This window comes from Gracilinanus agilis, chromosome 5, assembly GCF_016433145.1.
Source record: "Gracilinanus agilis isolate LMUSP501 chromosome 5, AgileGrace, whole genome shotgun sequence".
NCBI lineage: Eukaryota > Metazoa > Chordata > Mammalia > Didelphimorphia > Didelphidae > Gracilinanus > Gracilinanus agilis.
In genome coordinates this window covers 154,148,521-154,173,840 of record NC_058134.1, presented here as the reverse complement: position 1 = coordinate 154,173,840, position 25,320 = coordinate 154,148,521, and the positions used below count along the sequence as shown (strand labels likewise).

The 25,320-nt window shown below is 33.2% G+C and overlaps 1 protein-coding gene across 1 annotated transcript in view; it reads right to left on the bottom strand.

Moving 5' to 3' along the window:
- ORC5 (origin recognition complex subunit 5) overlaps positions 1-25,320 on the bottom strand; it is an 87,688-nt gene that overhangs the window by 16,665 nt on the left and 45,703 nt on the right. Inside the window, exon 12 of the mRNA XM_044677887.1 lies at positions 24,430-24,540. Coding sequence (XP_044533822.1) covers positions 24,430-24,540 — 111 coding nt within the window. The remainder of the gene's footprint in view (positions 1-24,429; positions 24,541-25,320) is intronic.

The following is a 25,320-nucleotide window of genomic DNA, read 5'->3' as shown; positions in this document are numbered from 1 at the left end:
AAGAAAAACACCAAGTGCCACAAAATGGAAATAGCTTTGTCAGAATTTCTATAGTGGTCTATTCTCATCATCGAAAAGAATGGAGTTACCAAACTTGGAATCAAACATGAAGAAATGGATATGGCACTTAAGGTAAAATTGTGAAGAGAGGCTGGATTAGATTGAATACAAAAGACATACAAAAGATTGAATACAAAAGAAACATTCACTTCATGATACAATTCTGAGAGCGCTTAGTAATCAGTTTTACACACACACATACACACATATCAAAAGGATGATACTGAAAGAATCATGGGGAAAAAAAAATCACAGCTATCTTACCAAAAAAATATAATTGATAAAAAACCTAGCAAATACTGTTTCATATTTAGAAGGTCCTTGAAGAAAGCATAAGTCAAGTGATAGCCTTTTGTAGACAACTTTATAGATTTGTAACACTAAACCACAAACAAAATGATCTCTATATATAATGAAAATACTTGTAAAACGACAAATGACACAGGCAAATGAATTATTTTCAGATTTAAATATCAACCATTATTCTTCCTAATCCCTAAACCTCATATCCATAATACTATTTCTGCATTCAAGACATCTTCTACTGTCCACTCATTCCATCTCCATCACCTCAACTCAATAGTGAATTAAAACTTTATTCAAAGATGAATCTGGTTACAATTCACCATCCTCACCAATTCTTTTTGCATTTATACCACAATTTCAATCTTAACAGAATCATGTTGGAACAGGCAATTATGGAATTTGTCACTATGACAATATTATCTATATGGCATTTTCCAGTAATCATCCAGTTCATCACATACTTCATTCTATATATTTGTTTTTCTTATGTATGTATATTTATATGTGCATTACATATATGTGAGTTTATAGGTACATATGTATGTGTATATAAATTTGCACTTACACATTGAAATATAAAAATTCAAAATTACCAGAATAAATTTTAGGTAACTCAAGAATTGAACTCAGACATTCAGTGACTCCCAAAAGCCTGGAAGAATCTGTGTAACTACAAATTAAAGTGGTATGACTGTACAATAAATAAGTGATCTTGCATTAAAATATTTTAGCATATGAAGGTTAACTATATTAGTGTATTTCTGAACCTAAACAAGACTGTCTTCCAAAATCAATGTAGCTAATATAAGAAGGGAATTTACTGATTGTATCAGTATCTCCAATTGTATCAAATCTCTGAAAAGGATCAATAAGCCAAAGTATATAGGAAACAAATCCAAATATATAGAACCAAGAGCCATTCCTTAATACATAAAGTGGTCAAAGGATGTGAATAAACAATTTTTAAATGCAAAATATTAATAGTCATATATGAAAGACTGCTCCAAATGACTAATAAAACTTGAGGTCTTTCCTCAGAGACAGAAAATTGGCAAAGATATCAAAAGATGGTATTAATCAAAAGGAATACATTGGTAGAGCTATGAATTAGTCCAATCCCGAACAGTGCTTAAAAAGAAACTAAATGCCCTTTGACCAAAGTACCCTTTGATCCAGAGATCCCAATTTAGAAGTGTTCCTCTTGCAGGTCAAAAATAGTAAGGTCTCATGTAAAACAAAATATTGTTAGTAGCATTTTTTCAGAGACTAAAGAAATGGAAATATTGTAGTTTATCAAAAGGGGAATGACCAACAAAACTATGTCTTATAATGACATATTACCATGCAATAAGAAATGGCAAACATGGAGACTTAAGAGAAGCATGGGAAAAGTTATATGAATTGATTCAATCTGAAGTAAGAAGCAGAAAAAAAATGCACAATGACAACAACAAGTAAGTGAAAAGAACAATGTTTCACAATTATAATGACACAGTTTGGCTCTGTAGGAGATATGCAAAAATGCCCCTTTTCTGTGCTCACTAGAAAAGTGAATAACTATGACTGGAATTTTGTACTTCTGTCAAACTCATTTGATGTTGGTTGCAGAACTATTTTTTTTCTTTGTCAGTGGATAAGGGAGAAGTGATATATTCAGAAATGAATGTTATATAAAGTAAAAAAGCATCAATAAAAGCAAAAGAAAATCAATTGAACATATTCATTTTTATTTTAAAATTATATATATCAAGGAAGCTATGGCTTCTCTCATTCTTTTCTCTACTGCCTTTTTAATAGGAAATTTTTTGCCAATTTTAGGTAGATTTTCTTTATCCCTTTAAAACTAAATCCTTTTATTTAAAAGTCCAACAAAGGAATAAAATTTGTTTTTTACTTTCACTGTGATATTTTGAGGATGTGCATTTTGGAATATTTTATGTTTCTTGGAGGGAGAAGGCACCAACATAATGATAAAAGATGAACACACATGCTTATCTATACACATATAATAATTCTCTTTTTTGAGCTTTTCTCCTTTGAAATTTGGCCTTCATTTAATGCTAGGTGACTTTAAGTTAGGATGGAACATAATAAATAACAATGACTAGCTATTTTAGAACTTTTCATTGCTTTAAAATGATATTTTACTGTTAGATGAATAAGCATGATAACAACCAAGATGTTAGAAAATTGTTGTTCTTCAAATACAACATGACATTTTAATTTGGTTTCTGTAATCTTTTTTAAATGCAAAAGGAAAAAGTTGTCCAGTTATGTGCTATAGAATATTTAGATTACTGAGTTAACTATTTTTTACCTGAGGATAAAATTTAATTTTAATAAGAATCTGGTTCATGAATTCCACAATACAAATACAAATGTACCAGAAGAGTATTTTTAAAAATGGAGGGGAGGGTGGGGAGAAATAGGTATCTAAACGTCACTTCAATCTGTCCTGGGCAAAGGAGGGGTTCACACTGTAAGGGAGAAAAAGGGGTTTTACGGGTTCAATATATTAAAGGTGGTTGCCAGAGGATTGATCTATTATCAATGCTCAATTAAGAAGAATCTCAAATCAAAATTGACTTTTATGTAAATTTATTTACATGAGAGAAAAGAGAAAGACATTAAGAATCTATCCCACTGATTAGTCCAGGTATATCTTGACCCTCAGCCGAGGGTTAAAGGGCCTGAGGCCCGGAGGTGAATGGAGCAAACTCCATTCACAGAGTCTATAAAAAAGGAAGTTTTCCAATAGAAGTTCAGGAAGATTCAGTCTTTAAACTCACCACGTGGAACAGTCTCGGTCACGAACCAGCGAAGCTCCCTCAGGTCCCCTTTACCAAACCAGAAGCACCTCACTCCTCTTCCTCTTTGAAAGGGATCACATATATGTCACTTCCAGTGCTTTCCCTTAGCCTGCGTGTCCAATCACAATAGGTGCTTTCTATGAGAAAGCGTAGGGGGCGGTGTTCTAGCACAAGTGGTTAAGACATCCCAGAATTGGAAAGTGCTCTCACCTTTGGTGATTAAATCTAAAGATGGGCAGTGTAGACTTAATCCAATTATCACCACACACACACACACACACACACATACACACACACACACACACACACACACACACACACACACAGGCATAAACACACAAAGAGAAAAGGCTAGGACAAGAAGAAGAGAGTAAAATTGGGGAGCAAATAGTTACGAGCAAAAAAAACCCTCATATCAAGAGGACAGCTTTTATAACCAGCCAAGATTGGAGGCAAAGAAAATTTAAAAGCTGGATTTTGGCTGTGTAGAGTAGATATAATCTTTTATAGATAATTAATAATTATACTATTTTCACTCTTTCACCACTGTTTTCCTTTGTAATGATGGGTGTAGAGGAGCAAGGAGAGAAAAAAAGTATATGAAAGTGAGGAAAAACCACAGTAATAACAGTTCATAGGATAAAGAATGAATTTACTCACAAAAGAGAAAAAGAGAAAGGATGAGAAAGCAGAATCCCACAATATGCTGTTTATAAGGAAATACATTTGAAATCCAAAGACTTACAGAGTTAAAATTGAGGATTTAGAGCAGAAATTATTACGCTTCAGTTAAATCCAAAACACCAGGGGTGGCAATAATGATTTCAGATAAACAAATAGTAAAAAGAGGAATGGCTAAAAGAGATACGTGGGAAATAATACCAGTACTAACCATAAATATATATGTATGTGTATATATACCTAATGGCATATAATATTACTAAAAGGAAAAACTAAATAAATTATAGGGACAAAGAAACAGCAAACTACAATAGATGGGAACCTTAATATGTCCCTTTGAAATCTAGATAAGCCTAACAAAAAGATAAACCATAAAGATGTTGAAGAAAAAAGAATTTAGATAAATTAGATATAAGATATCTCTGGTAATTAATGAATGGAAACCAAAGGGAGTATACATATTTTTTAAATTTTACATAGAGCCATTACAAAAACTGACCATATATTAGGACATATAAATAAAATCTTATGAACAAATGCAGAAAAGCAGAAATCATATACACATCTTTTGCTGATCTTAATGCAATAAAAAATATAACCAATAAGGGGAAGTTGAATAAAAAATTTAAGTTTAAACGGAGGATGCTAAATGTAATCTTAAAGAATACAGGTCAAAGAAGAAATCATAGAAACAATGAAGACTTCCATTCAAGAAAATGATGCTATAAGAGCATGAATTATGTAACCATGTTAACTTTTCTAAAAAATAAATATTAATAAATGTTAAAAAAAGAAAATGATGCTAATAAGATAACATAATAAAACTTCTGGGATGTAATCAAAGCAATCTTGGAGGGGGGGAAAGTTTATTTCTAAATAGTTCATTAATAAGTGGAAAAACAGAAAAATGAACTGGGCACATAAACAAACAGAAAAATAGAGTGTTTCCCTAGGTCATAATGGTAATATTAGAACTAGAACTGTTTATCTAAAGGGTGAGCACAGGCTTATATTAAGCCCACACATCTCTTTGTGGTTTTCTCATGACTCACAACAAGAGTTTTTCTGTGGTAGCTGAATGAAGAAAAGGATTAATTAATCATAGATTTGGAGCAGGAAAAACTCCAAACTCCTTCATTTTATAGGCAAGAAAACTGAGATCCAAAAGGCTTGAGACTTGTCCAAGGTAACAGTGATTACCTTGCAGAGTATAAAATCAAAGCCAGGTTCTCTGACCAAATTAAGTACTAATACAAATTACAAATTAAGTATATTATAGTAAAGTGTTAGGGAAAAGGGAGAAATTCAACTAAGTCTTTTTTACACACTTTTACCAAAGACAGAGGATGAGAATAGAATCTAAGGCAATACTATTTCAAAGTAAAGACACAGAGGGAAACAATTGATGGGGTAAGATTCATAAGAGTAGATGGTAATATCCTTAAGAGAGCAGTAAATAGCAATCTATGTCTCAGAAAGCTAGCTCTGGAAATAATCACTCTCTTCTGCTATTTAGCCCAACCTAATTGTTGCCTTCAAAGACGCTGGCTACTCTATGGCTTTAACCACTTTTTTCCCTGTGTGAAGTAGGTCTTCCTTTCATCTTTGCTAATATTAGTATAAGATGGTATTTTTAATGTTACTAGGCTATATAAAAATTTTATACTTTATGCTGTACATATAACATTAAACAAGTGATAGCAATTGATCTAGGGAAAGGGTTGGTTAAGTGAACAGACTGAAAAACACCAGGAGAATGTTCAGAGAACTGATGGATAGAGTGAAATGAGAAAAAGCAGACAACTAAGGAATCTGACCCCTGTTGAGTGGAATAGAGGGGGGTATTGAGAGAAAGGGTTGCCCTTAAGAGAAAACCTAGCTCTGAGGAAGAATCATGGAGGGAATCTCATAATTTAAAGTTCACCATATTGAACATAAGTTGAAAACTGAACATCTTGGAGATGTTTTATAGAAAGGCACTTCATAAAACTAAAGAGTTATATTCATATCAGGCAGCTAAACGGGGGGTTATCTATGATCACAGTTGAACCTATGGAATTAAAGGACATAATACTAATGTCAATCAAGATTTGGGATGAATTTAATTCTTCTAAGCAGAAATCCATCTATTGATGCAGAAACAGACAAAAGTAGAATTCTAATAGCACTTAGAACTTCATGTCAATTTTTATGGAGTTAAAATTATTTGCAGAATTAATCACAGAACTTCAGATTTAGTTATTTTAAGGCCCCTTCCTTTGTAACAAAGGAAAATAGTTGTGAATAGTTGATAAAAAGGGAAAAGGGACTATTTTTTCAAAAATATCTATAGTGGCTCCTTTTGTGGTAGCAAAGAACTAGAAATTGGGGAATCTCCGTCAATAAGAAATTTCTGAACAAATAGTAGTATATGATTTTAATGGAATACTATTTTGTTATAAGAAATGATGAGCAGGATGACTCCAGAAAAACCTGGAAAGACTGACATGAACTGATGCAAAGTAAAGTGAACAGGTTCTGAAGAACATTCCACACTGAAATAGCAGCACTGTTTGAGGAATAAGTGTGAATAAATGAGCTATTCTCAGTAATACAATTATGATCTAAGACAATCGCAAAGTCTCATGATGAAAAATATCATCTGAAGGGGCAGCTAAGTGGCTCAGTGGACAGACAGGGAAGTCCTAGGTTTAAATCTGGCCTCAGACACTGTAAGAGATAAAAATTAAAGATTGGACTAAATTTATAAGAAATGTGGCCACATCTCATCTTCACAACACTTCCTAGATCTCTGACCTTGGGCAAGTCACTCAACTCTAATTGCCTAGCCCTCACCACTCTTCTGCCTCAGAATTTATATTTAGTATCGATTCTAAGACAGAAGGGTCTTTAAAAAAAGAGAGAGAAAGAAAAATGCCATTCACCTCCACAGAAATAACTGAAGGAGTTTGAATGCAGACCAAACAATTTTTTCTCTTCCTTCCTTTGTTTCTTCTTCCTTTATCTTCTCCTTTCCTTGGTTTGAGACCTCTTCCACAAAATGACTAATGTGGAAAAATGTTTTATATGATTGCACACATAAAATTTTATCAGATTGTTTACCATCTCGGGAATGGAGGAGGGAAGCAAGGTGGAAAGAGAGAAATTGGAACTCCAAATTAAAAATAAACTAATGTTAAAAATTGTTTTTATGTGTAAATGGGGGAAATATATGTATATATTTTTATAAGTTAAAATTAACCTCTAAGATTTTATACTAAATTTGTAAGTATTTATTGGTAAATAGAAAGAGGGAAATAAGGTTTCTGGCCTAATGCAAAATCCCAGACTACAGTTTTAAGTCTTAGTTCCTGGATTCTCAGCCCATGTGTTCCCCATATGTGGCTTGCCAGTGACAGTTTACATATATAGCACAGGCTTGCCAGCAAAAGATCTTTTACAAGCCCCCCCAAATGGCAGAAAGTGTGCTTTCTTGCTTGTTCTGGCTTTTACCTTGCCCATAATGTTATATCTACTCTGCTTTCGATTGGACAGCCTTAGTCATGTGTTCTGACATCCAGACACATAATGCTGCCAGGCTGCTGGGTCAGAGGCCAGGCTTTTGTCCTACCGTAATTCGCATGTGCCAACTATGAGTTACATATCTATGTTAATTTCAGTGTTAAAAATAATTTTAAAAAGGAATGAAGGGTTGAAAAAGCAATGATGACCAAGTTGTACACCACTATCTAGAGCAGTGGTTCCCAAACTTTTTTGGCCTACCACCCCCTTTCCAGAAAAAATATTATTTAGGGCCCTGGAAATTAATTAAAAAAAAAAACTTTAATAGCAATTAATAGGAAAGATAAATGCTCCTGTGGCTATCACTGCTCCCCTGGATTGCTGCAGCACCCACCAGGGGGCGGTAGCGTCCACTTTGGGAATCACTGATCTAGAGCATTGTCTCCCATCTTTTCACTGAAATGAGTGAAATGTGTTTCATTGTCAATTGTCTAGGACGTAGATTTGTCAGAGAAATTACTCTGCCTTTCAATTTAATTTTAATTTATATTATAGTAGCAATTGTGTATAGTGTTCTTTAGTTCTGCATCAAACAAGTCTTCCTATATTGTTTCTGAATTGAATTACATGAATATGCCAAATTTTGTTCAATAATTCGCCAACTGATGGATGCCCACTTCTTTTTCAGTGATTTGCTAACACAAAAATATGTTTTTTGGGTGTGTACCTTTGATATCCTTAGTGCTTATAGAGGATGCTTGTTTGGTGACTTTTTGTTATAAATTGTTTTTCAGAAAATTGTTATACTAATTCACAGTTCTAGCAACAAACAGATAGTTTTAGTGTCTGTTTTCCCATAATCTCTCCAATGTCAACTATTCTCATCTTTCATGATCTTTGCCAAGTTGAGGGAATCTCAGAGTTGTTTTAATTTTAATTTTCCTTATTAGTAAAATTTGGATCTTTTTTTTTTTTGGTGGTTGTTCATCTGCAGGTGGGTTGACTCCTGGTCATAAATTTGTGTCAGGTCCACATATATCATGGATATCAGACTTTTATCAGAAACATTTGGTGAAAACATTTTAAAAGGTTAATTTTTAATTTTAGAGGAATTTTTAAGTTTAAATTTAAAAGGCACTGAAAAAGCCCTTCTGATTGCTCTAAATCAAGAAATATTTTTCAGAATTTCAGGTCATGCATTAACTCTAACAATAGACAGTTTATATCATGGAAATGCTCACAAAACATGAAGGTAAAAGAGTTTTCTAAAAACCATTTGCCACAAATATGAAAGAACTCTAATAATTGAACTATTAAAGGATCAATTTCCAAGAAACAAAAAGTATAAATGCCAAATTGCTTTGTGCCTATTTATTGAAGAACTAGGACTGTAAGAAAGAAATGCAAGTTTTCTAATTTTATTGGAAATCAATTATATTCTTTCTTTTTTTAGTATTTTTAACCTATGAAAATTTATTCTTTTGTTAATAACTTTCAAATTTTAAAGGAGTGAATACTGCTCTGCACAGCTGCTTTACTTGCCTATTAATCTATGCCAGGCTCTGCTGCTTCCAATTCAAATGACTGAAAAGCAACACAGTGGGGTGGATTATCTTGTTCAAAGTAGGAATCTAGAAAGAAGGCCTAAACTAGAAGTAAAAAAAAATACTTATATCCCAAATTTCATTCTCTTTCATTCCAATTTTTCCAGTTCTATTTCTATGGAATTCTCAGAATAGAAACTACTTGAAAAGCAATTTTGACTCTCTCCTCCTGGATACAAGATTTATATAATATTAATTGAATGCATTTTACTTAAAATAACTTAATTCAAACTACTTACTACAAATAGTAGGCATTTTTTTCTGTGAAAATTGACCATGATGTCATTATTCAAGCACTTCTAAATAAATCAAAACTCTTCTTTTGAATACAAAACAGAATACTTTTAGATATTCGATGTTTAAATGGGGCTATGCAATATTTGGTTAATTAATCTTTGCTCTATTAACAGTTATACCAGATGTACTATTATGTTCTTTGTTCTCATCTAAGTAGGGGATGAGCTGATTAGTTATCTCTAAACAATAGGAGTTCATGTACCACAGTGAGGATTTTCCCCCCTTAATCTGAGAGGCAATCACTAACAAGCTTCAGCTGGAAATGCTTGTTGTAAACACAGTGTGAACCTGCTCCTGGACCAATAAATGGTGTTCCTTCTGTTAACAGAAGCAAAGCAAATCAATTTTCAACTGTAATTAATTTTCTACATGCACATTCTTGTATTTTCATGTTAGTATATTGTCAGGTTTTTCTGTCATAATCTTGTAGCCTTACCAAATACTAAGCTCTGAAATATATACAAAATTATAATAATGTTAAATGATTTAAATAAACATAACATTTTCTATAAGTCCATATAACCTAAAGAATGTCACACCTGATCTAATTTCAGCATCTTATCATTTTATCTGTCCATAGAGGCTTATCCCAATTGAGGGTTGAAGGAGGTGGGGAGGAAGACATGTATGTAGGGGTCACTGTTAAGGAAGCTGAGGCAGCACTTACTTAAGCCACTGGCAGTGTAGTTCTAGCCTTAGTCACTCCCAGGAGGTAGCTATACTGGTGAGCTAACTTTCGTCAACAAAAGCTATCTGGATTGACCAATAATTATGCCTTCTCAGCCCTTCTTCACAACATAGGTACAAGTAAGAGGGGGTCATCCACAAGGAGAGGGAGGAGCTACTGCTAACAGTACAGCCCAGGCTTCTGCCAAAATTTTGGCTCCTCACTGGGACTGTGACAAGAGAGGAATGGTGTAAAGGTCATGTGCTTCCCAGGATTAGAGGTTTCTTTAACCATGATTCTCAGAGCCTTCTAAATTCTGATCTATACCAAAGAATGAAAGGACAGGATAAAGTGGCTCCTGAGCCACATCTTGATCAGATTAGTGGCCTCCATCACATGACTTTGTCCATAAGTGTTACCATTAACCTTGCTACTGTCCTCATGTCAATCTCTTGGAGCCTGTGCCTCCTCTTTTGTGTCCCGATCCCTGGATGTCTTCTTAAATTACTGGTTTCTCCTCATGTGATGTTAAGAAGTACCAATAAGACCAATAAATACTGTAAATGTACCAAATAGTACTTTAAGTGTTTTATACTATAGTGTATCAAAGTGAAAGTATATGGTTATTAATGGGCCTAATTTCAATATTGTTGTGTTTCAGGTATCAGCAAGGTCTAAAGAGAGAAAGAGACAGGAGAATGGCCAGTGGAGCAGTCAGAACACACACAATATTTATTAAGCTCTTTGTGTTATGTAGTTATGTCTGTGGCATCCTAAAACAATTATAATAGTAATATGAAAGATCACTGATCACAGATCATCAAAGCAGACATAATGATGAAAAGATCTTAAATATTGTGAGAATTACCGAAATGTTACCCAGAGACATGAAGTAACACATTGTTGGAAGAATGGTATTCATAGACTTCGTTGATGCAGTATTGCCACAAACCTTCAATTTGCAAAAATCACAAGATCTGTACAATAAATCAAAGTATATCTATGGAGTAAATTTTAAATGGCAAAGTCAAAAGTGTCCTCTTTCTATCTCCTGAACTTTTAAAAAATTTCTTTGCATTTTCCCTACTAAATTTCAACATATGATTATTCGGTCATTATAATTTCAAGTCCTGATAGTTTCTCAGAGATTTAGCACTGTTGGGATATAAAATATTATAAATAAGCCATGTGTAAATTTCTAGATAACAGTCCATTTATATAGTAGAACTTTATTTAAAAAATCTGGGAAAGTTATCATTCTAAAATGAAATCTATCCTACATTTTCCTGCATTCTTAAAGTTTCTGAATCTTATTTATGACAGCAGTACAGATTTTTAAAATTACACTTTTACTTTAGTTGCTGATTTTCCATTATATATTACTTTACCCATTTAAACAGTTTAATGCTTAAGGTTATATTTACTGTCATGGCTTACATTATATTTTTGCATTTGAATATCTGTATGGCCCATCACCATATTACTACCACCAAATCTTATTTTTAAACTCTTTCTTGTGCTTTCAAGACAAAATGTGCCAAGTAAAGTAAAATTTACAGGCACTGAATACATTTCCTACAAAGTTATGAATATATATTTATATATGTGAACAATATATTTGGTATATTTATTAGAAACAATCCTTGGCACTGAGAGTGGTAGCTATAAAATACTGCCTAAGGGAAAGAATAGTTACTGACATAGTATTGTTATAGTGAAGTTGAAAGCATAATTTATGTAACTTTTTTTCATCCCTAAGGCATTATCTTGCATGTCACCTTTGAATTATGGGTCCATTTTCTAGACTCCAGCAAAAAACAACTCTGGAAAAAGACTTGATGCACTATTATAATCACAAAGGGAAAAGCTGCTATCCTTGAAGGATCCTGACATCAAATTCAGAAAAGGTTATAAAAATGGGTATAAATATTCTTTAAAACAAAACACAAACCCTTCTTTCTAGCTAGTGAAATAAAATAAATGGTGATGCTAAATGATTTGTGGTAACAGTTGACATCAGCACTCCACGTATTCCTTAAATAGTGTTACTGTGTAGGGAGCCAGGTCAATCCTTTGTATTCTTATTCATAAAGCATTCTCAAAATGATCTAACGCCCCCCCCCCAACTGGAAATAGGCACTTTACTTAAGACAGGACTATAAGACTGTTCGAGTGTTGGCACAGTAATATAAAGCAAAACCAGCTACAGTGAAGAGATTTAGGAATTTAATTTATTGTACTATTGGAAACAGCATTGTTTTGGTGATGCTTCTTCCATACTGAAGAAAGTATATGTTTATATCAAGTAGCACTCAGTCTGATCTAGTCATTGGTGAAGAAGGCATTAAATAAAATGCCTGTTATGTTTTTGGTTTTTTTATGGAACTCCTTAATAATCTCATTTATGGTAAAGAGGAAACAATGGTAAGGTAACTGGAAAATAGCATACCCTTCTGAGATTTATGTATTTAATAGTATCAAGTTTTTGGATGGGTATTTTGGAACCACAGAAATACTACATGTGTACGTGTGTGTGTGTGTGTGTGTGTGTGTGTGTGTGTGTGTGTGTAAATTCATTTCAATCCCGAGTCCTAAGAGAAGTCCAAAGATCCACAAAGGGAGCCATGACTGCTGTCATTTAAAAATGACACAATATTATGGGATTGGTTTTGTGGGAAAAGCTATCCTTCCAATTCCTCCAAGCTGAAGGTATGACAGCTAAATTCAATAAACATGTTGATATAACATTTAGATCCAAATCAGTTTAAGTGAGCTTTCTATAAAAGTCATAAGAAGCTACACATTATTTTAATAATGCAAATATCCTCAACCAAATAAGACAAATGCATGTTGAAGTTGGGGTGTTTCACTGACAGCATATGTGTGAAAAATTTCAAGATAACATACTATGTTGTGTTACTAAGAACTTTACAGTTTACCTAACTTTTGATACATTAACTCCGTTGGTTCTTGCAGCAACTCTGTTTGGAATTATAATTTCTGAGAACAATTTCTCTTTATTTCATAAGTAAGTTGCCTTTTGCTCCAATAAAGAATTGGACCACAAAATATGTAATGTGTAATCATATTTTTAAAAATGCATTAAAGAATCACCCTCTCCCTGCCTCAGACCTATGATTTCAATGATGTAGAGAAATTCCTGCATGGAAAATCCTTCTATTGATACAGATTAGAAACTCATCAATTATATCAAGTCCTCAAAGTTGTTTGGGCACTGAGAAATAAAATGCTTTGTCTGTCAGTGATGGGCAAACTTTTTAAAGAGGGGGCAAAAGGAAAGGAAATGTTTGTCTGTCAGTCTGTTTCTAAGGCAACTCTTTCAAAGTTTCATTGTATCGTATTCTACTCATCGTATTCGTCAGATTAGGAATAATGTCCTGCAGCTGGGCAGAACATTTCAGGGGGCTGCATCTGGCTTGCAGCTGTAGTTTGCCCATTACTGGTAGATCGTAATTAAGTATCAGAAGCTGGCCTTTCTTTCAGATCCTTCCCCCTCCAACATCGGCTTTCTATCCACCATACCACATTGACACTTTAGAAATAAAGTCACATTAAAAAAATTTTTTTATGATTTTAATTATTAATTTGTTTAATAATAATTTAATTATTAATTAAAAATTAATGATTTGATGATTTTAATAATAAAGATTTATTTCTCTTAGATTTTTACATGAAAAGACAAACTAAAAGATTAAAAACAAAACATTCTCTGAGTAGAATGACAAACACTCAGTTCTTTTGTTGTCTCTTTTACTTAACTATTTGGAAAGGTTTAATGAAACTGTACATCAGGAAATGATTATAGCACTAAAATCAAAAGGTCTTAATAAAACCTAGAAAGAGAAAAGGGCCTCTCAATAAAAAATAAACAAGGAAATGAGCAAATAGGGGAGTAAAATAATAATAACTAACACTTATAAAGTTCTGACTATGTGACAGGCACTGTGCTAAGTTCTTTACAATTAGTTTCTCATTGGATCGTCCTAACAACCCTATTGAGGGTACTATTATTACTTTCATATTAAAGATGGAGAAACTGAGGTGAACTGAGATTAAGTGACTTGCTCAGGGACAGATATATATAAGGAGTATCTAAAATTGGATGTAAACTCAAGTTTTCCTGACTTTAGGCCCAGCACTCTATCCACTATACCAAAAGATCTTGAAGATGACACCAGAAGGGAAAAAAAACAACAAAAAAACAAATTAATTGCAACAACAATTGACCAAGAACTGAAATTGAAATTAACACAAGGCACATGAAATTAAATGACAGACATTAAAATGAGGGAGCTGGTGTCCATGAAGAAAAATCAAATATCTGGAATGAAAGGTTGAATATTATTTGAAACAGCAAAAGACAAATTATTACAAAAAGTCAACAATATAGAGGACAGATTGGAAAAATCTAAATAAAGGAAAAAATCAAAAGGAAATAAAATTTGCTGGCAGCCAAATCTGAAATGGTAGAACATGAAGCACAAGAAGATAAAAAGGCACCTCAATTGGGGGGGGAGGGAGGGAAGTATAAAAAGATTATATAAATGCAAAGAAAACGGAACTAGAAGATCAAGGGTAGAGTGATCCAAGAGTCTCTGATTACCAAAAGATTGAAATAAAGAGAATAATCACTATTTTTCAAGAAACACATTATGACAATTTCTTAGGTCTAATAAGAACAAGAGATGCTATAAATCAACAGAATTCACTGGCTACCTTCAGAGAAAACATTGGATAAATCACCTTGACACATTGTGACCAAACCCAATTTTGAGCAAGATTCTGAAAGTGATATTCTAAAGTATACCATATTTTCATGCTTGTACAACTGCCTGAAATATGTAGAAAACAAGCTGCTGTGGAATGCTTTTTGAATCTAAAAACATATATTATCAGAGAAAGGAAAATATTGCTCTGAAGACTCTATTTCAAAAAATAATTTCTCATACAGATCTCATAAAATTATGGGCAATTCCAAAAAGACACACAGAGGACATATACACATCATGAGTTGTCGATCTGTTATCAGTGGAAAGATCTTCCATGTAGAAATTTCTCTATAACACTGCGGTCTCAAGAATATATGTACATGGAATATACACACTATGTTACATCATCTGTGTGCATGCATGTACACATGCATATATGAGTGTGTATACATATATACAAGTTATGTTTAGATTCCATGTGTATGTACATACATAAACATGTAGGCATGTATACAAAAAGCCAGTCCTCAGATAATTACCAGCAAGTAAGGAATTAAACTAAAATGTGTGCTTGGCAAAGGAGTCTACTCTCTGTCATGGTAAAAATGGAGTGAAGAGAGGTTCCCTCTAGATGGTGACATCATCCAAATGGTCCAACTTATACATGACATTGATCTGGTCCCACCAGACTCTCCTAGATAAAATTCATGACCATTCAACATAATATGACCTAACCATTCACACAGGAAAACCCAAGAGGCTGAAGAATGCTTTTCATCTGCACTGTGACATACAAATGGATGGATATCACAAAGACTGTGTTTGCAATTGTATAAACATCCCCCTGTGCCCCGGCCCAATGCTTCAAATAGACATTAAGTGCAAGTGTTGAAAAGGGGGAGGAAAATGAATGGTACCAACTTTGGGAAACTGAAAAACTCTTTTAATTATCTTGAACTTCTTCCTGAAACAAAAATCCATCTTTATCAAACCAAGTCTTTCAGTATTTTACAGGGCCACAAGTTCTAGAATACTATAGTCTCTTAAAGAATTAAAAATGAGAATCTCATCAGATAATGGAAAGGGATATGCTGCATGTGAGTGAGTAAAACACTTAACAAACAAGGAGCTACTCTGAAGAACTAGAGTAAAGGATGTCATCAATGAAATACATAATTGAAAGGATGAGCTTATTATTTGATGAAAGCAAGGGAAAACAAGGATGATTATGTGTTCCTCTATTAATTTTCACTTTGACAAAAGAATGCAAGAAATGCACTCTCGGAAATTAGGTGGATACCCCATGGTAGGTAAACTTAAAGGGAGAGATGTACAAGTACTATATAGAACAGACAGGTATAGGTGGTTTTTTAACAGCAAAATCCAAAGAAATACATAATGTTTGATTATTTATAAGCAACTAAGAAAACTCCATCACTTTTAGTGTACCCTGATTTATTTCATATGATTAATAACTCCCCCAACCCCTACACAGAAAAATATGGAACACTACTTACAGAAATGGAAAATATATCTTTGTACCAAATAACTATGAAAAAAATTGACATCTAAAATGGATATAACGAATGAATATAAATGTGTAACGAACTATGCTGCAATGTATAAGTAGTGAAAAAATATGAATAGGTAGGTCTCAATATAAAATATAAACATGTTTCAAAATTTTTAATAATCAAAGAAATGTAAATAAATATAACTAAGATTCCACCTAATATCCATTAAATTGTTAAAGATAATCTGACAAAAAAAAATCAGTGTTCAGCTGGCTATAATAAAACAGATATACTATTTCATTTCTCTTAGAATTGTGAATTCATTTAACTTTTTTGGAAACCATTACACAATCATTACATCATAAGTAGGGGAATGTGTATACTCTTTCCTCCTATTGCTAACTGCTGAAAAGGTTAATAGAAAGGAGGGGAAAAACATGTATCTCAAAAAAAAAATTCTATCAGCAGTATTTCAATGAACATAGAATAGAAATAAATTAGCTGTTCATTAGTTTAGCAATGGCTGAATAAATATATGAATTTAAATTGAAATCTAAAATATTGCATTTCCTAATTTCATTATAAGTCAGACTACAGGTGTTTATTTTATAAATATAAATAACCCTGATTATTTTACTTTGATGATTCTATAGTATTTAAGGCTACAATTTATTTACTTATTTATGTGTTTGTGGAAGCCCTTACCTTCCATCTTGGAATCAATATTCTGTATTGGTTACAAGGCAGAAGAGTGGTAAGGGCTAGGCAATGGGGGTCAAGTGACTTGCCCAGGGTCACACAGCTAGGAAGTATCTGAAGCCAGATTTGAACCTAGGACCTCCCATCTCTAGGCCTGGCTCTAAATCCACTGAGCCCCATGATTTATTTTTCAATAGACTCAGTGCCTGAATTGTTAAAGAATGTTTCTCAAAATTTCTATAAAATAATATTGCATTGAAGTTGGTAATTGACTTAGTGGACAGAGAGCCAGGAGGTCCTGGGTTTAAATCTGGCCTCAGATACTTCCTAGCTGTGTGACCCTGAGCAAGTCACTTAATGTCCACTGTCTAGCCCTCACCACTTTTCTGCCTTGGGACCTACACAGTTTGATTCTAAGATGGAAAGTGTTTAAAAATAAAAATTAAAAAAAATATATCAATTGGTATGAAAAAGTAATATTGGTAATTCATGAAAGTAATTTAAATGGATTGAAATAGAAGTTTAAATTTTGGATTTAAAACATATCCCAACCTAATGCAGATATAGTAAAAATATTAATTTAGTTACATAAAAGTATTAATAAAATAATTCATTTATTTTTGTTTGCCTAAATGCATTATAAGAACTATCACTTCACTCACCATCATTTTTCACAAAGGAAAAAAATCAGGTAAAATTGGAACAGAAATTCATAAAATCATATATTTTAAATTATTTAAAAAGCATTGCGCAAAACACTAATGTAATTATAATTACTCAAAATTATCTATTTTAAAAGTACTATGCTCATTATATTTAAGCCATTAAAAAATGATGCTTTCCATGACACTACTTACTATGCCATGTGGCCATAATATTTAGGATTTCTTAAGTATACAATTAAATATATTAATAAATGAAATATAACCAACATTTCTTATTAAACTGTTAATAATTCAAAATGCCACCTATCAAGTGATACCAAAAATAAAAAGCAACCTATCTACCATATTCTGCATATCTGAATGAACTTTGCATATAATATGCATTTATAAATATATACTTTATTCAAGAATAACATTCCTCTTCTAAAATAACATTTTTCTCAAAAAGGTTACTTCTAATAATTTTCTTTAGAAATTTGACCTTAATTTTTAATATTCTAATGTGACATATACTTTTCCAGGAATAATACTTATTCCTTTCAATTAAATATATGCAGAAAATAAAGAATTGTCCTGAAAAAAAATAGAAGCTAGACTTATCATAATTTAAAAACTAAAACTTTTAAGAAGTTCTACTCCCTCATGAAAATATTAAGCCAAAGAAATACCTGGTAGTCCTAAAATATGAAATAATCTTTTCTTTTTCAGTAATATCCTTTTGTATTATTTTATATTAAGATAATATTAAAATAGTCTTTCAATTATGCATAGTTCAGTTTACAGTTGGAAAATTAACAGAAGCATTAAATAAATTCATAAGATCATTAAGAACTGCCAATATTCTTGGGGACATTATCCTTAAATGCAAAAATATAGTTGTTTACTTCCATACTGTTCTGAAAAAAATCCAACTGATACCAATTCCTTAAAAAAAAAAATCACATAAGTAGAATTGTATCTATAAAATACATACAAAAGAGTCAAACTTTAAAAAGTTATTATAGTAGAAAGCTCTTAGGAGATATTTAATTTCTACAGTTTACATTTTGCATATGGAAAATCAAAGCTATGTTAACTACAAAGGCAGATTTTACTAATTTTGTATTTAAATAAATGGCTAATGTTAATAACTGTTGATGATGTGAATCCCTTAATTGTAGCTGAAAAGTATACATGTTTTTAAAAAACCCATGAATGTAAACATTATCAAAAATTAAAATCTCATTGTTTGCTGATAAAATACTCTAATGCCTAAAAGCAGATAATATAATATAATATGTTATGTATATGTATATTTTATATATTACATACATAATTAGGAGGCAGACTCAAAGGAAACTTAGAAAAAATTACTGCTCTTTACTTTTCCCGAAGGTAAATAACAATATACAAAAATTAGGGGAAGCCAAATTATTGTTGTTATAAGCTAAAAAAAAGATATATAATTTACTTTAAGGTAGAGAAAACATTTAATATCACTCTTTTTGTTTTGTGTATAATTTTTTATATAATCAAGTTAAATATCATGAAGTATCATTTATATCAATGTCAATCTTCTTTTCTCAATCCAGATTTCCTAAACCAAATAAGGTGTCTTTATAAATGCTGTAGGTTTTACGAACAAGCATTATTAAATGAAAATGTTGGAATGTTTTAAATATTTACTGTAGCAAGGCTGCCATCTAGTGTACATAGTTAAATTATTATTTTTAAATGTATCAGGTATTCAAAGAAAGGCAGCCAGAGGCATTGGCTAACAAGCTAGCCTAGAAACCAGAAGCGCCCTCAGTTCAAGTATTATCTCTGACATATACTTACAGGGCTCCACATAACTCCCTAGGATGACAAATTGCAAAAAAAGGTGCTGAACTACAAAGGGAGATGAATCAACAAGCATTTATCAGGCTCCTGCTATGTGCTAGGTACCAGGTAAACAAATCCAAAGAATCAAAGGCCTCTAGTCTTAAAGAAGTTGGCATCCCATAGAGAAAACAGACTACATAAAGTGAGAACAAATAGAATAAATACAGGTAGCAGGAAGCGAAGGCGTCAGTTGGGAGGCAGATCAGGAAGGGCTTCGTGGAGAAGGTGATATTTGCACTTTGTCTAGAAGACAGAGAGGGATTCTATGAGGAGGAGCTGAGGAGGGAATTCTGGGCAGAAGGAGCAAACAACAAAGGCAACAAAAAGAAGGAAGAAAGAGTGCCAGTGATGAAATCGAGGGTGGCTGGTTCATGGAGTGTGAAGGGGGAGTAAGACAGGAGTCCTGACAGACTGGGGCCTGGATGTGAAGGATTTTAAGAGCCAAAAAGGAATTTATGTTTTATTCCAGGACAACAGGAGTTTCTTCAGCAGAGGATCAACACTGTCAGATCCTATGCTTTGGGAGCCATGTAAAGGATGGCCTGGAGTGGGGAGACATTTGAGACAGGAAGCCCAATCAGGGGGCGATGGTAACAGTGTAGACAAGAGGTGCTAAGGGTCCTAATTAAAGTGATGTTTGTGTGAGTGGAAAGGTCTGATGTGAAAACAGTGCGGAGGCAGAAATGGCAAGATTTGGCAATTGGATTGGACATATGAAACAGGAGAGAGAAAAACTAAGGAAAATACGAGTTTCCAAATCTGGAAGAATTGGCAAATACCTTAGATAGAAACAGACTTGCCCTAGAGAAATCTGAACACAGTACCTGGCAAAAAGTAGCACTTAAATGCTTGTTGTGTGACTGAACATAAACTGTCTCAGGGGTTTCCAGTCTGAAATGCGCAATGGGCAACTGGAGATAAAAGACCAAAGAACAGACTGGAGCTCTCTTTGTCTTAATACAACATTTGCACATTTCACTATATGTCCTGTAGATCCCATTAGGAAAAGGAAAAATAAAAATATGTATTTATTTCACTGATACAAGGACCTAGCAAGAAGAGGTAATTAATATTGGGAAGTGTTTCTGAGAATATTATATTTCAAAATACTTTTAAACTTTGTATATATCTTTAAAATTTCATTTGAGTATACTTTTTTTTTTTTAAACCCTTACCTTCTGTCTTGGAGCCAATGCTGTGTATTGGCTCCAAGGCAGAAGAGTAGTAAGGGTAGGCAATGGGGGTCAAGTGACTTGCCCAGGGTCACACAGCTGGGAAGTGTCTGAGGTCAAATTTGAACCTAGGACCTCCCATCTGTAAGCCTGGCTCTCAATCCACTGAGCAACCCAGCTGCTCCCTTGAGTATACTTTTTTTGAATTCCAAACTGATAAACTTGGTCATTACTGAAATCTATTTCCTAAAAAGATCGAACTGAAAAAGAAAACTCAATTTTAAAATATAAATGATTTTCTCAATCATATGACTTACTAAAAAGATCTTTAAGGACATTTCTAATTTGAAACCTGATAAGTCTATAATAATCCCAGTCCAGAAGACTAGATTTAAGTACGATAAATAGCACACACCTTAGAACTATTGTTATGCTTCTTTTAAGAACTAATAAAGTAGCTCTTTGCACAAAAAAACAAAAACATTTTTCCTACTGCTTACAGGTGAAATTTCAAATTTCAAATAAGCTGACCAATTCATAATTGCCCTAACCGCAACACATACCTACTGCTTTTCTGGCTTCCTCTGTGCCTTTGCCAGTTCTACCATAACCCCAGATGCTTCACTGCTATGTATAATTCACTCCTCTTTAACCCATCCACCCCAAGGTTTACTCTGCCTCTTTCAGTCTAGAAATCAATTTACTCTGAAATTTCTACTGTAAACTTGAGACTTATTTATTTATAGTCTTTTTTTAGTATCTTCCCCCCAAGTAGCTCCTCAAGGGCAGGAACCATATATCTTACCTCCACTATACCAGAGCACCTAGGCTAGTTTCTTGTATACTACACTCTTGATATCACAGCATCATCTTGTATTTTAAGCAAGAAGGGAGTTCTAAGGTCATCTGGTCCCATCTCCTCATTTTAGCAGTGACAGTAAACTGAAACCTCCTACCTGTGTGACCTCTCTGCTAAAGGTCGCACTGGCAGTAAGTGGAAGGGCTAGGATTCAGATGCAGACGGAATTTCTAATCTATCATGATGTACCAGTTAACGAACAGAAACCCGAAACCCCAAACTTGCAATACCATTCAAAACTAAACATACCTTTTAAAATAAAAAAAAAAAAAATCGGGGGCAGCTGGGTAGCTCAGTGGATTGAGAGCCAGGCCTAGAGGCGGGAGGTCCTAGGTTCAAACCCGGCCTCAGCCACTTCCCAGCTGTGTGACCCTGGGCAAGTCACTTGACCCCCATTGCCTACCCTTACCACTCTTCCACCTATAAGTCAATACACAGAAGTTAAGGGTTTAAAATAAAAAAAAATAAAAATAAAAATAAAAATTAAAAAAAAATTAAAAAAATTATGACAGAAAATTTTTTACAAAATAACAATTTTCTTCACCCTTAGTTTATGTGTAATATCCACAAGTATATTTCCAGTGTGTAATAATATAATAATAATAATAGATAATATAGATAATATAGATGATCCAAGAAATGGCTGTATCACCGCTTTTCAAAATCAGAAAACCTCATGTACCTCACATATCATCATCTAATTTTATCCTTACTGCAAGCCTATAGCAGAAAGAACGTAGGGTACACGAAAACTTAATAAATTTACTTAGTCATGTAACAGAATGTGAGAAACAATATGTATCACTAAGAGTCCTATTTTATTATTTAAAATTTCTACATAATTATGTGGGCAGCAAGATGGCCTGGAATCAGGAGGCCTGAATTCAAATATGGCCTCAGACACTCTCTGTGTGCCTCTTGGCAGTTCACTTAAAGCTATCTGCCTCAGTTTCCTTACCTGTAAAATGAGCTAGAAAAGGAAATGGCAAACATTCCAGTATCTTTGCCAAGAAAACCCCAAATGGAGTCTCAAAGAATGAGACACAACTGAAACAAATGAACAATAACAAAAACTCATTTATGTAATTTTTATGCTAATAATAAAATGAAATTTCTGACTGCAAGTTTCCCTTCAGTAAGTGAGAGCTGAAAAGGGTTTTTTTTGGTCTCCTCAGGAATTAATTTATAAAAGATACTAGTCTATGATATTCCTCCTTAAAATGAAGGTCATGTAGAAGAAATATTTTATACAAGGCACATATACTTTATTTTTAGAGAACTGCTGCCACCTAGTGAATTATTTTTGAAACAGATATTACCTACAAAATTTGATAATGGCTTACTTCCTAATATGAACTTCTATTATGTAAAACAAGTCCTGGGAAAAGACAAGGATTCATTTTCCCCAAATAATGTTACAGAAAAAAAATAATCTCACTGCCTTAATTCTTCCCTCATTCCAGTCCACCTTTACTCTGCTTTCAAAGTGATCTTCCTGAGCAGGTCTAGCCCTCAGGTAACATGATGTGCAAGCTAACCCTCTATTTAATATAATCCAGTGGCTCCCAATTACCTCCAGAATCAAATAAAAAATGCTGTTGGGCATTAAAGCCATTCATAGACTAAGATTTTCCTACCATTCCAATATTCTTCTTCACTATTCCCCTCAATATAGCCTATGATCCAGTGAGACTGATCTCCTGAATGTTCCCTAAACACAAGACACTCCCTTATCCCAGCTCTGCATTTTCACTAGCTATCCCTCATCCCTAACATGCTCTCCCTCCTCTCTACTACTTCCTGGCTTCCTTTGATTCTTAGCAAAAATCCTACCTACTACAAGAAGGCCAGCCCTACCTAATACTATTGCTGTCTCTCTAGGGTTACCTCTAGTTTTTCCTACATATATCATTAGTTCACAGTTGTTTGCATGTTTCCTCCCTCATTAGAATGACCCCCTTGAAGTTGTTTTTACTGCTATTGGTCAAAATGAAATTCAGCGATGTTTATACAATGGAAAAAGAAATCTGTGGAGTCAGAGAACTTGGGTCCAAATTTCACTTCTGAAAAGTACTAAGTAACTGAACCTCAATTTTCCTTGTCTGTAAAACAAGAGCACTGAACTAAATGGCCTTAGATCCGTAATCTCATGTAATGTTCTGATCTTAATTATGAGCATTACTATTTTTTATCTCAATTATTTAAGTAATTAAAAAAATTAAATTCTACCACATAAAAAATTAAAAATTAATCAAGCTAAAGTCTTTAAATACTAATTTGTCCTAAAGGTTAATAATTAGCCTGAATTTCCATGTACATAAATTTTCTCTAAATGATCACTTTTCATGAATTTTGACTTTTTTTAAATGAACTCTGAGATACTGACAGGAAAATAACATCTTTCTTATTATTCTATTAATATCAATTGAAATGATGTCATATTTTCTTCAACAATGGAAGTACCTAACATCAAGGGCTGTAATAATTAATAGAAGCATTTGTACTATGTTCTCAAGACAAAAATCAAAAAATCCCCCATGTATACATACCCAAATTTTCTTTGTATTACAATAAATGATATTCATAAATTTGTATCTCCACTTTGCATCTGCTGCCCTGCCTGATTTCAACTCCACAGAATAAGATATACTCCTTAATGTCCATTTCCCTCTTCCCTTCCCTGCCACCTTTTGAATGTGGGTTCCCCTTTAGCTTGTAAGCTCCTTGACATCAGGGATTTTTTCTTTTTATTAATTGTATTTTTAGTTTTTAGCACAGTTCCTGGCACACAGTAGACACCAAAAAGGTCTAGACCTAAAACTTCAAACTAATGAGAAGTGGTTCTTTTTTTTTTTTAACACACATATAAAACACATTCTTCTTTCACATTAATTAACACCATACTTTTTTTAAAGTGTGATTTTTATCAGATATAGTGTAACATTTTGAGGAGCTCCTGAGAATGATGGAAAAAATGAGATAATATAAAATCTATTCTCACCTGGGAGAAGATATTTGAAGTTGGAGCAACTCTGCTGTCCACAATACTGTATAATATTGCTAACAATCTGTCCAGGGGAAATGGCTTGGGTCCAAGAAGATGATTGCTAGTCTGTAAGAAAAAGATCAATTAAATAGATTTTTCTTAGGAACTGAGAGCCCTTATTTATTGCACTGATAAATCCTAAAAGCAATATATTTACACTTAGTCTCTGAAGAAAAACCCTGAAAAGTACTCAACCTAAAATCTCTAACAAATCTGATTGAGGACTATAAGTCAAAACTTTGCAAGATTCTTCATGGTCAAGATTTTCAAAAAAATGTTTTCCCTCAACATTTTCTCAATTTCTTTCTATTCCTTCATTCAATATGGGCATACTCACAAGGAAATAAGTTGTTTTTCCTCACTATTCTTAAAATCCAATTATGATAAATATCAGGGATTATCATACTATTCCCAGATATCAGTTATAGCTTAGGGAAAGCTCAGCAAAAGTAAAGTATAATGAATACTTTATGAACTGTGTAGAAGATGTCAGTCTATAAACATAAAGAAGGCAGATTTGTAAAAATGTTGAGCTGAGGTCTGGAAAACTTTGTATTCATCTACAAGTCAAATGACACACATTTCATCATATACCACTATGCAAACAAGATAAAATTAAAAGGCCCTGTGATCACTGCTTGATGAGCTTTTATAATTAAAAAACAATACATATGAAAACTAATATTTAGATAGTAAGATAATTAGTGACTTGCTACAGTGGAAAGATTTGGACTAGAAGGGCCTGGATTTGAGTTGTAGCTCTGATACTTTTTAGAGAGCAAGACATTTCCCTTCTCCAGATCTTTATTTGAAAAATGAGTCATTAAAGCTGATGATCTTTAAAGT